Source organism: Mustela erminea, chromosome 5, assembly GCF_009829155.1.
Source record: "Mustela erminea isolate mMusErm1 chromosome 5, mMusErm1.Pri, whole genome shotgun sequence".
NCBI lineage: Eukaryota > Metazoa > Chordata > Mammalia > Carnivora > Mustelidae > Mustela > Mustela erminea.
In genome coordinates, this window is record NC_045618.1 from 118959466 (window position 1) to 118977700 (window position 18235).

Sequence of the window (18235 nt, forward strand, 5' to 3'; positions counted from 1 at the left end):
CAGAGGGACAGACTGAGAGAACCGGAAATAAGAGGCTCCAGAACTCCTTTAAGATATATGAGACTAGGAGAGGAGAAGAGAAAGAACATTCCTCTGTGTTATATAAATGGGAGACTCTCAGGTTCTTTAGAAATATGCAAACAAAAATTTACTTTTTTGTTACTTCGGGCTAATGGACTGTGATTCTTAGAATGGAACACCACCCTTAGCCCCCCCCAAAGAGGTGCAGGAATTATCTGGGATACATTCATGCCACATCTCTCTCTCCTTTGTGGAGAAAGGTATAGGGGGTGGCGGGGAGAGAACAGGATGGCATTTGGGATAAAAGAAGAGGAAAGCACCATGTTTCCTAAGAGAAGAATTTAATGAAACAAGCGGAGATGAGCACGAACGTGGACCCGCTGGCGTGCTGGACAGTGGAGACTGGAGAGGCGTCCCTGCCACGGAATGCTAATTTCAAGATGCTGAAATGTACCAAGAAGGAAACAAATGACTGAACAAGCCCAGGGTTCACAGGACGCATAGCGTGATCTTCCTCCTGAGGCTTTCGAAGATAGATCTCAAGAAAGATGGCCCTTTCGCCTGACCTGGAGGAAAGCAAATGCCCACCGGCCACTCTGTGCTGTCTCTCTCCGCACGACCACGCGGCATCACTCCTTAAATACCATGTCACAATGCACCATCATTGTTCACACGAGACAATATGGGGCAGGGTTTGATAAACAGCTGTTACCGCAGAGGGGTGTGGAGCACTTGGAAAAAGACTGAACAGAAACTAGCGTTCTTATAAAATCTGGGTGGAAAGTTATTTTTAAAGCCCAAACACAAACAATGGAAGACATCGCAAGGCAAAGGCTGGAATCCAATGCACAGAAATTAAGAGCGTCCCTAAATCTAATAAATGCTGAACGGAAAACAAAAATGCATGGAGAGTATGGCCCAGCCATGACAAAGGGCCAAAACTTTCAAACCTAAAGCACACATATACAATGATTAAAATGACAACCCCTCACTCCCAATAGCAAAATGGGGAAAGGATTAGCTAGATGACACAGGGAAGATGAGCTGTAACTGTGTGGGGTTTGGGGGGTTTTTTGAAGATTTTATTATTTATTTGAGAGAGAGGGAGAGCGTGCGCACACACAAGCAGGGGGAGGAGCAGAGAGAGAGGGCAGAGCAGACCCCCTGATGAGCAGGGAGCCTGATGTGGGGCTCCATCCCAGGACCCTGAGATCATGACCTGAGCTGAAGACGGACGGTCACCCGAATGAGCCACCCAGGTGCCCCAAACTGTAAGTGTTTTTAGTAAGTATTTAAAATTAATCAACTTCAGTAGAAATCAGAGAAATTCTAATTTTGAGATTCATTTTTACCTAATTACAACATATGCTCATGTCATAGTAGCTAAATGGAAAACAGTCAGATAGATACAAAGCATGATCTATTTCCGTGACTTTAAGATGTACCTTTCCCCAACATTTTAATGTCGTGGAAATGGAGGTGATCTCATAAGGCTAGCATGTCAAAATTTAATTGGCAGCATTCTTTTCTTTCTTAATGGTACATAAAATAAGGAAGCATCTTAGATTCAATGAGATAGCACTTGACGTATGATATAATATAAGCCAAAATATTTACAGTGATTCTTGTTGGATGGTGGCATGATGGGTGATTTCTCCTTTCTTTTTTATATTTTCCCATATGTTTCCAGTCTTCTCAAATGAATACCTATTTCTTTTACCATCAGACAGTAAACAAAATCTGGTTCTAATTTTGACTTGGCCACATTAGAGCAGAGTAAGTCCTGAGTAAGGGAACTATGCTTTCTGTAGTCAGTTTCCTCATCTGCAAAATGCGTCAGTAACTTCTCTGCCGACCTCATACGATTTGTGCACAAATGCTTTGTAAAATATAAAGTGCCTAGTCAGTGTGATTTAAATCTCGACCCGTGCATGAGACCCCCTGACACGTGACGATCATTACCGTCCTCATGAGATGTTTTTATTCTTTCTCAATGCCTGTTCAGGATGTCAATTGATAGCTTTCTATGTGGAATGGCAACCCCCAGTTTTGTTTGAACCTGATATAATTTGATTTCATGAGCTCCTTCCTCAATGGCTCCCATGTAGGAGGAAGCAGATTCCAAAAACAGTTCAGCACACACCATGTAGATGTGCACACTGACCAGGCTGAACTCTAAACCCATCAGCCCAGCTCCTCCTGAGCTCCACAAGCCTTCGAGCCTTGTAGAACACCGCTGCGCAGGTGCTAATCCAAAGCCACTCCCAGGGCCCAAAAGGAGGCATCAGCATGATTACTTCTGTTTAATTAGAATGAACACAACTGTTGCTGCAAATCTCGAAATCTAGCTTGAGGGTTATGGCACTAAGGCGGGACTTGGCACCTCTCTGACCAAGCCCTTCAGACTGGCGCAAGCCACCATTCCCTTCCTAGCCTAATCCCAGTGCGTCCTTGTGTCTGGTTAGGCTGCTCTGGGCTAAGTCATCCTGCTCCTCGTGTACTTCTTGACCCGCCAGAGAGGAGGGCCACCAAGACAAGAGATAAGCGCATCTCCCCTCCTTTCCATTCCAGCCTGGCCACCAGTTTGTCTATGTTCTCGAGCCCAGGGGGCCTTGCTCTAGTAAGCAACACCAGGAAACACCTTTCATGTGCCTATGACCCACCCAGGCATTTTGTTAGAGAACAGATTCTAACTCAGTTGGTCTGGGGTTGGCCTGAGGGTTTGCGTTTCTAACAAGATCCGAGGGGATGCAGATGCCACGGCTCCATCAGCCACTCTTTGAAGAGCACGGATCTCCACGGGCTTCAACCCTACACCTGCTCCCATCAGACATGCCTCAGTGGGCTCCCTTTGCTGCCTATATCAGAGCTTCTGGGGACGTTTCCCAAAATGATTTATGGCATCAGGATCTCTGAAAGGGGGGCCCAAATACCTACATTTGAACAAGCACCATATTCCCCTCAGATGAGTTCTTGCAGACACCGAAGCTTGGGAACTTCCAGGAGAGAATTCTAAACGTCCCTAGTGGACCACAGCAGAGCTGTATGTCTGCCCTGCGCGAGCTCCAGCTTTGGCAGAGGGGCGTTTCCTGAACCGCACCTTGCACTGAGGGATGCGGAACTAGGTAGGAGAGCGCTGTTCTCTCTCATACTTACCGCCCAGATGCGGTGGAGGGGATTACTCATCGTCTTACGCACTCCCATTCATAACCATCTGCAGGAAAATTTTTATTTCAGTCTGAAGAACTTGGGTGTTTTCCAAACAGGCAGCCTGGATAAGAGGGACCATTTAAAGGTTGTCCTCGCCTCTTTCTTTTGACAACAGGAAACTCAGAGCCAAATCTGGGGCTCATGCAGGTCCTTTTGACATAAACCTCGGTGGGTTAACCACACGTGGCTAGGGGCACCTGGCTGGCCCAGTGGGGTAAGTGCCTGACGCTTTGTCTCAGCTCAGGTCTTAATCAGAGGGCGTGGAGCCCACTTAAAAAAAAATAATTAAAATTTTAAAAAATCTGGCTTAATTGAACTATCCTATTCATGTTTTCTCATCACCCATATCTTAAATCCATTTCTATCCATTTCTAGTGCACGGTGCATACGGATGTATAATATGTATCCGAGCTGTTCACCAATATTGAGTCTCACCCCCTTCTGGACTCGGGGGAACAGTGTGCTTCCCCAAGTCCTTGAAGGTGGGTGTGGCCACATGACTTGGTTTGGCCAATGGAATGTGTGTGGTGGTGATTTGGGTCACTTGCAGGTGATGGCCACTGGTCACGGGTACTCCACACGTCAGCCCTTCCCTCCCCTTCCTGGACAGTCCCGGAAGCATGAGCTGAGGAAGAGGAGCCACAAGGTGAAGGCAGCCTGAACCATGGGCTAAGGTGAAGGCAGCCGCCCCGGGGAATCCCCACACACACCACAGTGACCTTGGTGTGAGTCTGAAGTAAGCCCCTGATGGGTTAAGGGACTGAGATTTGGGAGTAACCTAAAACCCAAGAAAGCCTACTGGACCGTATCATTTGCAAATGACCTCAAGTACTTTCTGGAGAGACGCCGAGTTATAAACTCACAGGCCAATGCAGAAACAAACTCCTAACAAAAACCTATTTGAGAGAAAAGATGTGTAGAGGAGCTTATCTATAGGATATCTTTTTTTTTTTTAGATTTTATTTATTTATTTGACAGAGAGAGATCATAAGCAGACAGAGAGGCAGGCAGAGAGAGAGGGAGAAGCAGGCTCCCTGCTGAGCAGAGAGCCCAATGCAGGGCTCAATCCCAGGACCCTGGGATCATGACCTGAGCCGAAGGCAGAGGCTTAACCCACTGAGCCACCCAGGCACCCCTCTACAGGATATCTTATCAACCTACTTCTCTGAGTCCTTCATTTACTCTCGTTTCAATCTGATCACCAGCCTCTTTCAGAATGGGCATCCCTGACTTGTGTTTTCATATTCTGCTCCTCTTAAATTGTGGCAAAAGAGACCTAATATTTACCACTGTAACCATTCCAAAGTGTGTAACTCAATGGTATCAAATACACTCAATCTGTTGTTTAACCATCACCACTGTCCACACCCAACACTTTTTTTTCACTATCCCCAACAAAAGGACCAAACCCATAAAACAACCTTCTTCTCTTGCCCGGCTTCTGGTAACTCCTATTCTACCTTCCATTCCTCTGGAATTTGTCTATTCGAGGTACCTCATACACGTGGAATGATACAATATTTGTCCTTCTGTGTCTGGCTTATTTCATGAAGTAGAAGTATGCTTCCAAGATCCATCCAGGTTGTGACATGCATTTAAATTCCATTCTTTTTATGGCTCAGTAGTACTTCATTGTACATATCTACCACTTTGTGTTTATCCATCCATCTGTTGACAAACACTTGGGTTGTTTCTACCTTTGGGCTCTATGAGTAACACAGCAACAAACACAGGTGCCCAATATCTGAGCATGTGCTTTCAGTTCTCTTGAATATGTGCCCTAGGAGTGGAATTGCTGGGTCATATGGTAGTTCTCTGTTTAGGCTTTTGAGAAACTGCCAAACAGTGTTTCATTCTGCTTTTATTTTTTTTAAATTTTATTTAAATTCAAGTTAGTTCACATATAGTATATTACTAGTTTTGGGGTATTTAGTTCTGCTCTGACTTTTTAATCAAAGATCTCAGACAACAGGTACATGAAATCCTCACTTTCATTTTCAGGAAAATGTTTGTGAACGTCACCACTAGCCTATGAAATGCCTCCTATACAAAAATCCCAAGGGGGAAACATTTTTGATTAGGAACTGGGATAAGGTTGATGCTTCCTTTTTTCTGATAATAAGGATTCCAGTATGGGGTCCTGACTCTGGCAGGAAGCTTGGAATCGAATTTCAAGTTTGAATAGCCTTTGTCAGTACCCCTTCTCCACCCCTTAGGGTCCTCTTTGTCATTTCTGGGCATACTGGACTGACCTCCGATGCCCAGTGCCTATATCTTTGTCAGAGGACTGATCTTGGGCTGTCCATGAAAAAAAAAAACAAAAAAATCAGGCCAGACATACAGGTTTCCCCCATTATCGGCGAGTTTGCTTTATGCCACTTTGCTTTTAGGAAAGACCTGTGTTAGTAACGTGTAATTGCTAACTGAAAGAAATCCGAGGACTTTTACTTTTAGGGGATGGTACTTGCTTTATCCTTTCACACCATTTCAGTTTATAAAAGGTTCCACAGAAACACTCTACTTTCGGATGGCGGGGGAAATCTGTTCCTGGGATTATCCTTGTGCTTCCCCTGCTCTCCAAGCAGCTTTGAGCCAACTCCTGACAGGTGTGGGTGTATAAATACCCCAGCCCCCTTACCTAGGGTAATTCTGGGTCACGAGCTTTGCATTGTTTCAAACTTTCACTTGGAAGTAAGTACCAGCCGCCTACTACAGTTCCCGCCGAATAACAGACCCTATGGTGATGGGCTTCCTCTTCTCTATCTCTTCTCCTTCCCTTGGCCTATATCCCTGGCACCTTCCCATCAACTCAGATTCTTGGCTCAGTGTCTGCTTCTGAGGGAACCTGAACTAAGACAAAGATCCTCTCTAGCAACTTCCTAGATCCATTTGCTTTCCATATTTCTGTCCTTTTTTCCTGGTTCTGAAGTTGTACTTACATGTTTTTCATTGTTTTACCATATGCTTTCTTATTGTCTGTTATTTTAAAGTTTTTGCAGAATAAAGCAGAGCAGAACTATTTTAACTATTTCATGTAGCAGAACTACACGAAAAACATCATGTAGGGGCGCCTGGGTGGCTCCGTGGGTTGAGCCCCCTGCCTTCCACGCGGGTCATGATCTCAGGGTCCTGGGATCGAGCCCCGCATCGGGCTCTCTGCTCGGCAGGGAGACTGCTTCCCCCTCTCTCTCTGCCTGCCTCTCTGCCTACTTGTGATCTCTCTCTCTCTGTCAAATAAATAAAATCTTTTTAAAAATTAAAATAAATTAAAAAGAAAAAGAAAAACATCATGTAATTGTAACACTTATAATACAAGATGAGACGTTTTATTGACTATGACCCCAACTCTAAAAAAATACATATGTACATCTGTGTGTACATAGAGAAAAAGAACAGAAGGAAATGCACCAGAATGTTAACAATGAAGAACTTGGGGTGATGTCACTGCAGAGGGCTTCACTTTTTTCCTTCTTTGTATGTTATTTTTCAAGGAATGTGAAGCTTTAGCTTCCCTGTCTATACAACGAGGATAATCATACCGACTTCACGGAGTTGTGTTGATGGAAATTAAGTGTAAGTGTAACGTGGTAATTAGCTGCATCGCATATTCACATAAAAATCACAGTATGTGCCTAGTATCTACCCTAATAAAGGGGAGTGAGTGCTGTAATTACAACAGCAATTAATGAAACAATTTAAAAGCAAATGTTAGAACTGAGAAAGTGGAAATAAGCCCCTGCTTTGTACTTTGTAAAGAACATTCACTTCCATGAGCTCATCACCCCTCCAGAGCCCTGCGAGAGGGGAAGGCTCAGGGGGAGGGAGTGTGCAGGACACAGAAATGTTTACTGAACCACAAACACGTGCCAGTGCCAGGGGGCCACTTTGTGGACATCTCAGGTAAGAAGGATGGAGCTCAGAATGGTTAAGAATGGTTAATGCCCCCGATACGGAGACAGGACCAATAGCTCCAGTGTCAGACTCTCAGTCCAGAATTCCTTCCCTTCCAACAGGTGACACTCCATTTGCTCCTCAAAAGCCCCTGTTCCTACCTGCCCACCCACCAGAGACATTCTCCCTTCCTAAGGCACCAACGTTCACCAGTCAATACCTACAAGCTGCTCCTTCCTACCGCCGTGTCCACCGGGGTGACCAAGGAGTGGCTTGTGGGGAAGTGGACTTCGCTCCCCCATTCTCCCGCCAGGACGACCCCCAAATGTATCATCAGTCTGAGTAAGAACACTGTACAGCGATGCAAAGAGTTGGGGCCAGCTCCACAGCAGCCCTTCTCAGTCAGGCTGTCCCCCCACCGCCCCAGTCCTCCCTGCACTGGCATTCTAGAACCATCTTCAGAGACAAAGGAGTGGACGCAGTGGGGGATTTAGGGAATTCTGCTAAGAAAGCCCAGCAGAGACTGTGGGCTGGGAGAGAGAATGGTGGGCATTGCTCCCTCTGTCCCCCTCAGGGCCTCACGTTCTAGTCACCCCAGGGAATGCAAAGAGAGCTTTCCTTGCTGTCCTGTGACTGTGGTGTCATAACGGCCCTGCTGATGGACAGGGACCAGCTATAGAATGGGGGGGAGGGGGAAGGAGAGCCCAAGTGTCCCTAATCGTGCCAGTCCTCCCCGCCCTCCCCTCCTCCTCACCAGATGAAGCTCTGGGCTTCTAAACTAACCTTGGGAAATCTTTCTGGACTCATCATTCTCCTGGCGGAATGTCAACCTAAGACAGCCATGCGTGGGAGCTTCAAGCAAGTTTGCCTTGTCACCCTGCCTCACTGACAAGCTCTCCTCCCTAGCACAGGGGCCGGGGTTGAGAGCACCCGCAGCGCCCTGGGGGCCCTGCTGCAGCTCCTGGGCTCTGGCAGCTACTCCCTTTCCCGGTCTTGTTTCAAAGCTCCTCTTCCGCTTCAGCTCTCTCCTTCTCTAAGAATTTCCACAGCGTCTTCCCCCACCCCCTTCTAACTCCATTATGCTTCAGAGAGAAGGAGTCTTTAGAGGTGTAGTACAAAGACTTCCAACATTTTTCTTCTGCTACAAATAAAGGTATCACAGACCATATAGCCGTGCTATCACACTCTTGCTCAAGAACTCTCAATGGCTCCCGATTGCCTCTATGTAAGTTCTAGTTCCTTAGTTTGGCTGTAAAGTCCACCTTCATGCTCTGAGCCTGGAGACCTTCCTAGCCTTCCCTCCACTGCTCCATCTAGATCAGGTAGCTCATGAGGCACCCCCGAAATGAAGTTCTCTCCTCCTCTAGAATGCAAAACACTTCAGTCCCCAAACCCATACCTTACACTAGCTGGTTCAACCTGAAGGTCACCCCCCTTTCCTTCTTGGTAGGAAACTCTTTTCCATCCCCATCGGCACTTTGCCCGCTTACTTCTAACTTGGTATTCAATCTGATTTTTCTCTCTGTAAGCTTGAAGTCACGGACAGTCTTAGCCTTCGTGCCTCCCCACAAATCACTGCCTCATGAATGGTGTTGTCAGTAAATCTTTGTAGGGTCCTTCTGATTCCTAAGCTTTTCCCCTAAAGTTTCACGAACTCAAGCTCTGTCTCCTTACCTATATAGAAAACCCTCCAGAGCAACTTAAGGCTCACTCAGCTCCCCTGTGCGCGGGTTAACAAGCAGCAGGCTCCCGGGCCAGGAGGTCAGAACGAGCGCCCAGGTGTTGGCGGATGCTCCCGCCCCGCGGACCGCGTGTAGGAAAGCGGGGAGGCAGTACCACCTGTGGACGAGGCGGCAGCTCCCATCTGTACCGCCGGGCTGAGCGCGGGGGTGGAGGAGCGCAAGAGCCCCAAGCGGTCCCAGGAAACGGCCTGCAGGGCCCGGCGCCCCTTCGCCCCCCAGCGACGCCCGCTTACCTATGGTGGACACGACGGTGCCCACGAAGTAGAAGGCGCCGGTGAAGTCCCAGCGCGGGCGGGCGCTGTCCACGCGGATGCCGGCCTCGGTGGCCTCCTCGTAGTGGCGAAGGAAGCCGCGCAGCTCGTCGCGGCTCAGGTTGTGGCGGCGGCTGAAGTTGGCCAGGCGCTCCTCCCAGCGCTGCTTGGCCTGGCGCTCGTGCGCGAGTTCCAGCGCCGAAAAGACGGCGGCGCCGCCCAGTAGGTAGAGCACGATGAGCGCGGCGAGCAGCAGGAAGCGCGCGTTGTCCTCGTTCAGGTAGCCCGGGCCGCAGCTGCAGCCGCACCCCCGGCCGGCCATGGCCGGGTCCCCGGGGGCCGCCCCGCGCCGGAGGGCCGTGGCCGCCGGACGACTGTCGCTCCGGCCCCCCCCCGGGGCTGGCCGCTCAACCCGCCCCCGCACGCCCGACGGTCCGCTAGCTCATGACCTCGGGGCGCAGTCCCAGGCCGCGCGGTTCCCCAGGCCGCCTCCTCGATTGCTCCCGCGGCGCCCGCTCCAGCTCCCCACGTCCGCCTCGACTCCTGGTTTCAAATCCGCTTTCTGTCCCCACCCGCCTCGGAGTTCTCCTAAATGCTCGAGGTCCAAGTGACCGAGAGCGGAGTCGGCTGGTTCCCCCCGGATGCCCTCCCTGATCTGCTCAGATTGGGGAGGGGGCGTGGCGCGTCCTCAGCGCGAATCCGGACGGACTTGAATTTCCCCCGCAGCAAGGTCTTCCGGCCTTGGAAGCTGGTGGGTTAGAGGAGCCGGGTGGGCTCAGTCTCTTTGCCCATCTCTTCTCCAGCCGCCGACGGCTGGGACGCGGGGTGTCCGTGTGCTGGCGCTCGCTGGGGGGGCCTCCCCAGATGGATCCGTGGGGCTGCGTGCCAGTCTCGGCGTCGCTAGGAGCCTCAGACCTCTGGGGTCACCTACCCGTCTGCCGGGGTGTAGTGGCTGGAGCAGGTCCTGGGTGGGCGCATCCCGAGGGACGGCCGGGAGCGGGGCCCACGGGTTCCTACCTCGCGTCCGGCCCCCGCGCTGCGCGGCATCCGGCGGACAGAACGGCTGGAGGAGGACACCAGAAAGGGAGGTCGGAATGGGGGGACGAGGGGAGTTAGGGGCATCTTCCCCGGGCAGCCCCCCTAGCCTTGCTCCGAGCGCCCTTGGCCTCCCGGTCCCGCGCGGGGGCGTCTTCCGCTCCCACGCGCCGGCTGTGCGGGTGCGACGCGCGTCCCTAGCCAGCCCCAGTTCCCGGAGAGGTGGCGGAGGACTGGGGGCTGGAGAGTTCCAGCTCCTCCATCCGGGCTTGGCCGCCTCAGTGTGCTCCAGAGATCTGGTGCTGCGGAGTGCTTTCCCCTTGCCCCGTGCAGAACAGCGGCCAGACTCCCCAGCACACGGCCAGGGGCTCCCTCCCCAAGACCTGGCCTTTCAGGGGGCACTGGCACAGTCTCTGAGCTCCATTCTCACCTCCCCAGGACAGCCCCCTCCGCGCCGCCCTGTCAGCACTGCTCCCAGGGCCCCTCCTCGCCTCGGCCCCGCTCTGCAGAACGGCGCTGGGAGCCGAGCTCCCCGGGCTCCGCCCGGCCTGGCTCGAGAGCTCCGAAGCTGCAACAGGTGGAGCCCGGAGGCTGACCGCGGCAGCGACTCCACCCGGTTCCCTGCCTGCCGGCCGCGCAGCCCCGCTCCCAGCGCGGTGCTCCGCGGGCAGATGCGGTCTCTCGACTGGCCCACCCGGGGGCTGCAGCGCTCCCACACCGCGCGCTCAGATCCCGGGGAAGTGGGTGCTGTAGAGAGGCAGGCTGGGTACTTAGCGGGCTTGAGTGGGCCCCTCCTGGGCCAGAAGAGGGCGCTCCGTCTCCTCCAGACTCGTGTCGCCCCCACCTGTGTACCCAGCCACACTCGGCCCCTCCGGAATCGAGCCCCTGGCATGTGGGAGTGAATACGGATACATAGAGGAATGGACGCGTAGGCATCTTCTAACTAAATAGAAGTCCCCCCCGCCTTCCGAGAGAGTAGTCCGAGGCTCCGAGCCCACCCACCACCCACTTACACTCGCTGGGAGCAGAGCATAAAGAAACACAGAGCTCTGGATTCCAATGCACCTGACCACCCCTCAGCTCCTTTACCTCCTCCTGAATGTCCCTATTTTATCTGCTTCACTGGGGGGCAAGAGCTTTAGGAGCTAGTCCATGTGGAGACACGTGTAAACGAGAGAAGGTCAGTCCAGCAATTACTCCCCTCCCCCATTTTAATATGAAAATTTTCAAACATCAATTTCAAAGAATTCTATATATTCACCACCTAGATTCTACAATTAACATTTTACTGTACTTGCCTTATTACATATTTATCCATTCTTCTTTCCATCCCTCAAGCCATCTTATTTGGATACATTTCAAATTAGGTTGTAGACAGCAGTACATCTCTTCCCCAATACTTTTCCCTACATATCATTAAGGAGAGTCCAATATTTACAGACTTTTTTTCTTTGGGGGTAAAACGTATAGTGAAATGCACAAATCTTAATGCACAAATGTGGAATGCACAAATCTTGAAGTGTGCCATTAGATGAGTTCTGACAAATGCACGCACCTGTGTAGATTAAACCCCTACCTATCCAACCTATCAACCAAATATCACCAGCAGTCCATATCTTCCTGGTATCTTCTCTGTCAGCAAATCCCCACCCACATTCCTCCAGAGGAAATCACTGTTCTAATTGTTTCCCCCATCATCGACTGGTTTTGCTTTCATAGAACTTGCTTTTCTTTGTTTTAGATCTTCATATAAATGGAATTCTACAGTTCTGACCTTTTGTTTAATGCATTTTTGAGATCTATCCATGATCTATGTCTTGGTCCTTTATTCCTTTTTATCACTAATTTTTAAATGTTTGAAGAGTCATTCTCCTATAGATAGAAACCAGGGCTGCTAGATTTTTTTTTTTTTTTTTTTTTTGGCCATCATAAAACTGTTAGGAACATTCTTGTGCAAAGTTTTGTGGATCTGTTTTCAGATCTCAGGTTCAGATTTACTAGGAGTAGAACTGCTAGGTCATAGGGGAGCTGTGTACTTGGTTATATGAAACTGCTTAACACTTCTCCAGAGTAGCTGCATCAACCAATGATAGACAATAGTTCCATAACCTTGTATATATTTGGCAGTATTAGTCATTGTGATTTTTTTTTAAATTTTTAGATGATTATGTGAGAGAGATAATGAGCAGGGGGAGAGGGAGAAACAGCAGCAGACTCTCCATTGAGCAGGGAGTCTGACTCCGGGCTCAATCCCATGACCCGGAGATCATGACCTAAGCTGAAGGCAGACGCTTAACCAGCTGAGCCACCCTGGCACGCTGTATGATTTTGAACATACTGGTGGGTGTGTTGTGCTATCTTATTGTGGTTTAATTTGCACTTCCCTGCTTTCTTAATGTGCTATGGTCACTTGCATATCTGCCTTTGTAAGTTTGTTGAATATTAATGTTGAAATTATCTCTTGAAATATGGTATCGATTATCTGTTTAAAAATTGATTTCTTGGGCGCCTGGGTGGTTCAGTGGGTTAAGCCTCTGCCTTCGGCTCAGGTCATGATCTCAGGGTCTTGGGATTGAGCCCCACATCTGGCTCTCTCCACAGCAGGGAGCCTGTTTCCCCTTCCCCCTCTGCCTGCCTCTCTGCCAACTTGTGATCTCTCTCTCTCTGTCAAATAAATAAATAAAATATTTTTTAAAAAATAAAAATAAAAATCGATTTCTCATGGGGCCACCTGGGTTTTCCCTTTGCTAGCTGCATCCTAAAAATTTCAGTATGTTGTATTTTCATATAATTTTCAAAATAGTTTCTAATTTTTCTTCTTTGACCCATGAATTATTCGGAAGTGTGTTGTTTAATTTCCAAATGTTTGGGGTTTTAAGACAAATCCTTTATTTCTAACATTTTCACTGTGGTCAGAGAACCATAGTCAATGTGTTTCAGTCTTTCTAAATCTCACTTATTTTATGGTCCAGCAGCAGATCTGTCTCTGTGACCATGCCATATGCTCTTAAATATGTATTCTGCGGTTGTTGGCTGTGGTGTAGTTAGACTCTATAAGTGTTAATTAGGTCAAGGTGTTTGACAGTGTTTTTCAGATCTTCTGACTTTACTGATGTTTGTTCTAGTTATTCTATTGATTGGTGAGAGAAGAATGTTGAAATCACCAACCAGGAGGCATCTGGGTGGCTCAGTTGGTTAAGCCTCTGACTTCAGTTCAGGTCATGATCTCAGGGTCCTGGAATGGAGCCCTGCCTCGGTCTCCCTTCTCAGTGGGGGGTTCACTTGTCCTCTGCCCCTCCCCCTTCTCATGTTCTCTCTCTCGCTCTCTGTCTCAAATGAATAAATAAAAAATCTTCTTTAAAAAATCACAAACCGGGGGACGCCTGGGTGGCTCAGTTGGTTAAGCAGCTGCCTTCAGCTCAGGTCATGATCCCAGGGTCCTGGGATCGAGTCCCGCATCAGGCTCCTTGCTCAGCAGGGAGCCTGCTTCTCCCTCTGCCTCTGCCTGCCTCTCTGTCTGCCTGTGCTCACTCGCTCGCTCTCCCTCTATGCCTGACAAATAAATAAATAAATAAATCTTAAAAAAAAAAAAAATCACAAACCGGGTGCCTGGGTGGCTCAGTTGGTTGAGCAACTGCCTTTGGCTCAGGTCATGATCCCAGACTTCCAGGATCGAGTCCCGCACTGGGCTCCCAGCTCCTTGGGGAGTCTGCTTCTCCCTCTGACCTTCTCTCTCACGCTCTCTCTCATTCTCTCTCAAATAAATAAATAAAATCTTTAAAAAAAAATCACAAACCATGACTATGGAATTGCCTATTTCTTCCTTTAATTATGTCAGTTTTTGTTTCATACACTTTGAAGCTCTGTTATTAAACTCAAGCATTTATGATTATTACATCTTCTCAGTAGTAATCCTTTTATTTTTATGAAATGTCTTTATCTCTGGTAATACCCTCTACATTCAAATTTACTTTATCTGATATTAATCTAGTCACCACAGTCTTTTTGTACTTAACATTTGCGTGGAATCTTTTCCATTTATTATTTTTTTAAGATTTTGTTTATCTACTTGACAGGGAGATCACAAGTAGGTAGAGAGGCAGGCAGAGAGAAAGGGGGGAAGCAGGCTCCCTGCTGAGCAGAGAGCCCGATGCGGAGCTCGATGCCAGGACCCTGAGATCATGACCCCAGCCAAAGGCAGAGGCTCAACCCACTGAGCCACTCAGGCGCCCCTTTCCCATTTATTTTTTAGCCTGAGTCTTTACATATTTAAAGAGGATTAGTTGTGCACAGCGTATAGTTGAAAGTTGGCTGGGTGGTTTGATTTTTGGTCAGGTCTGACAATCTACATGCACATTTAACTGGATTGATCAGATCAACACTGTTCAACAATTTCTGCAATGATGGAAATATTTTGTAAATATTTATGTTCTTCAGTATCATAGTCTAATATGACTAGTGAACTCTTGAGTGCCACTGAAGAACTAAATTTCTTTCTTTCTTTTTTTTTTTTTTTAAAGATTCTATTTATTTATTTGACAGAGATCACAAGTAGGCAGAGAAGCAGGCAGAGAGAGAAGAGGAAGCAGCCTCCCTGTGGAGCAGAGAGCCCGATGCGGGGATCGATCCCAGGACCCTGGGATCATGACCTGAGCCGAAGATAGAGGCTTTAACCCACTGAGCCACCCAGGCACCCCTGAAGAACTAAATTTCTAATTTAATGTTAATTTAAGTTGAAATATCACATGGCTAGTGGCCCTATTTTAGACAACATAGGTTGAGATCCCTTATATTTAATACAGTGATTTAGATTCAAGTCTACCATTTTACTATTTGTTTTGTTTGTCCCCACTGGTTTTTGATCCTCCTTGCCCATCTTCTTTTGGATTAACTGAATATTTTTTAGAATTCCATGTGATCTGTTGACTTTTTAGCTCTGTCTCTTGGCATTTTTTTTAAGTGTTTAAGGATTAGCTTTTCACAGCCCTCTCACAGTTACTACTGTACAACTTTGTATAAAATAGAGAAACCTTCCAACTATACAGGTTCATTTCCCATCTTCTTCCCCACATCCACTGTGGTTGTCATTCAAATCACATTTTCATATGCTAAGACCTTCAATATATATATATATATATTTTTTAAAGATTTTATTTATTTATTTCACAGACAGAGATCACAAGTAGGCAGAGAGGCAGGCAGAGAGAGAGAGAGAGAGAGAGGGAAGCAGGCTTCCTGCGGAGCAGAGAGCCCGATGCGGGGCTCGATCCCAGGACCCCGAGATCATGACCTGAGCCAAAGGCAGCAGCCCAAACCACTGAGCCACCCAGGCGCCCCAATATATTTTTTATTGTTCAGATAGCAACATATATTTTTACAAAAAAATTCAGGTTTTATTTTTACTTATTACACTGGTTGGAACTGATGTCAGGAACTTATTACTTTTGTTTCCTACCTCTTAGCAGAACAAAAATACATACAATGTGGCATTATCCTTAGACAAGGCTTGCTTTTTCACATTTCACACAAGAATGTATATTATCCTTTCTTGAACAAAATGCCCAGATTACCAAGGAAACCATCTTTGAGGAAGTGTTTAATAAGCCTATTTTATTTAAATAAATCCTCCAGTAGGAAATGGGAGAATTCATTGCCTTCGCTTAGAAGAAGGCAATGTAAGTAGTTATCTGTCGAATTTTTCTGTGCAGCTCACCAACATTTCCTTATTGGAAACATCAATTTTTCCACATCACAGTTCCCCAAATGACTTTAAAGTCTCAAACAAAGAATTCTGTATCTTCCTTTGGCTTGCTTCTCTGCTGAGGCTTTATTAACTGTTCACTTCCTATCATCCTCTTCATTTTTGAAAATTTTCTTTAGACCATTCACCAATCCCTCTCTAGGATCTGTTCCTGTGTTGTAGGAGGGCTCTTTCTTTCTCTTCTCATGCTTTCTCAACCTGAGTCAGACAATCGCACTGCCTAGTTTCTGCCTTATTTCTATCCAAGAAGAGAACTCTATCTGTTTGACTTCTTTTCGAACTGTCTTCCACAGAGATGGGTTTCAAGACATTGTTGCAGTAACTCTTCTCATTTGTATTCTTTACGGAAAGACCAAATGACCTCTGTGAAATGCACCTGCACATTCTCAGTGAGGAACTGATGAACTCCAGTTAAGTCTGTGAAATCCACATTATCTTATCTGCCCGATCCCATCCGCGATTTTCACCTTATATCCTGTTCTAATGGGATCAACCACAGCAGCAGCTTTTCACTGTCAAAAAGTTCTGCTTTTCTTTGATTTCTGCCGCATTACGTACTTGATTTGTCTCAATCTTAGATTTTTTTCAGCCGGCCTTTTCTAGTGGTCTTTCCCAGCAACACCTTCACTTCTTCCAGATCTTACTGTCGCTTCCAGCCTCCCTCTGCAGTCAGCACTGACTTGAAGAAAACGTCTGTCCTCAGGTTGGCATAGTGGGAGCTGTGGGAGCCTTGTCCAAACCTGAAGCTGTGGTTGGGCTGAGTCAGGCAAGGCCCAGCTGCAGGTGGGCAGGGGACAGAACAGGAAACGGTGCACCAATCGAGCATGCTCACCCTGACGGGCACAGACCCCACCTGCTCGGGTTGCAGAGCCCCAGGCAAACACCTGCTAGGTGCAGGACTTAGCGCCGCTCCGCAACACGGGTGTGTCAAGAGAAAGTCTTCTGTATTTGCACACATATTTGCTCCTTCTGGTGGCTTTCCGTCCTTCCTGAATATCTGAGCTTCTCTCTGGTATGTTCTTCCTTCAGCCTGAAGACTGTCCTTTAGCATTTCTTGCGGTGCACATTTCCACATTCTCTTAGTTTTATCTGATAATGTGGTTATTTTGTCTTCATTCTTGAAGGAGGTTTCCACCAGATATAGATTTCTGAGGTGACCCTTTTCTTTCTGCCTGTGAAAGACATTTTGTGCTGTCTTCTGGCCTCGTGTTTCCAATGAGAGGTTAGCAGTCACTCAAGTCATTGTTCCTGTTCCTTCTAGCTGCTTCCAACATTTTGTCTTAAGTTTGGTCAAAATGAGTTTGATGAGGAGGCACCCAGGGGAGTTTTGCGTTAGCCTATTGCTTATTCACTGAGCTTCTTGAATCTATAAATTTATGTCTCTCCAAGTTTTTAGCCATTATTTCTTTAAATATTTTCTCTCCCCCATACTTACCCATCTCCTAGGATTCCAATCACATAGAAGTTAAACTTTGAGATATTATCCCACAAATCCTTAATTCCCACTCCATCCCCACTTATTTTCTGTTCCTTCTTCAGATTGGATAATTTGTATCTACTTAGGTTCAAGTTCCCTGACTCCTCTGTCATCTCCATTCTGCTACTAAGCCCATCTACTAAAGCCTTTAATTTCAGATTGTGAGATAACAGAAAATACATCTGTTGGTTCATGTCCCCAGTTCCTGACACAGAGCTCTTGAAAACCTGGTAAATTCCTAAATGGTAACAGTACTAAGAACATCTTATGTTCTAATGCGGTGACTTGGGGTGGGGGTGGGGGGATGTGTTCCTGGATTTGGGCTGGTCACCAGAAAGACCAAACCATGATTACAAACTTGGAATTTTCAGCCCGATTTTCCAGAGAGGGAAAGAGACTGGAAATGGAGTTTGATTGACCGTGCCTCTATGAGGAGGCCTCCATAAAACCCCAGTAGTACTGAGTTTGGGGAGCTTCCAGATTGGTGAACATATCCACACTGGAAAGGTTATGGAAGGGTTGTGAGCTCAAACTTCCTGAGCCCAGGAGGGTCTCAGGACCCTCCCAGACCTCACCCTACATCTTTTTTCACCCAGCCATTAGTCTGTGTCCTTTATCATTCCCTTAAAAAAAAAAAAAAAACTGGTAGTTAAGTGTTCCCCTGATAATCCAACCTGAGGAGGGGTAATAGGGACCCTCTGATGTATAGCAGATGGCTCAGAAGCACAGGTGACAATCATCTTTGGTTGGCATCTGAAGTTGAGGGTGGGCAGTCTTGTGGGACTGAGACCTTTACCTGTGAGATATGACTTGTCTCCAGGTAGATTGTGTGATTTTTAAATTGCAG

The 18235-nt window shown here is 47.5% G+C and overlaps 1 protein-coding gene and 1 pseudogene across 2 annotated transcripts in view; both read right to left on the bottom strand.

Moving 5' to 3' along the window:
• KCNK13 (potassium two pore domain channel subfamily K member 13) overlaps window positions 1-10901 on the bottom strand; it is a 104251-nt gene extending 93350 nt beyond the window's left edge. The window contains exons 1-2 of one of the 2 annotated variants that reach the window (XM_032344689.1): window positions 10581-10901; window positions 9098-10178 (exon numbers count right to left, since the gene is read on the bottom strand). In XM_032344689.1, coding sequence (XP_032200580.1) covers window positions 9098-9437 — 340 coding nt within the window. In that variant the 5' untranslated portion in view covers window positions 9438-10178; window positions 10581-10901. Of the gene's footprint in view, window positions 1-9097 lie in introns of both variants that reach the window. The other variant, XM_032344688.1, reaches the window with a different exon arrangement.
• A 4968-nt stretch (window positions 10902-15869) lies between these two features.
• LOC116590026 lies at window positions 15870-16462 on the bottom strand (annotated as a pseudogene).
• Window positions 16463-18235: the final 1773 nt, after the last annotated feature.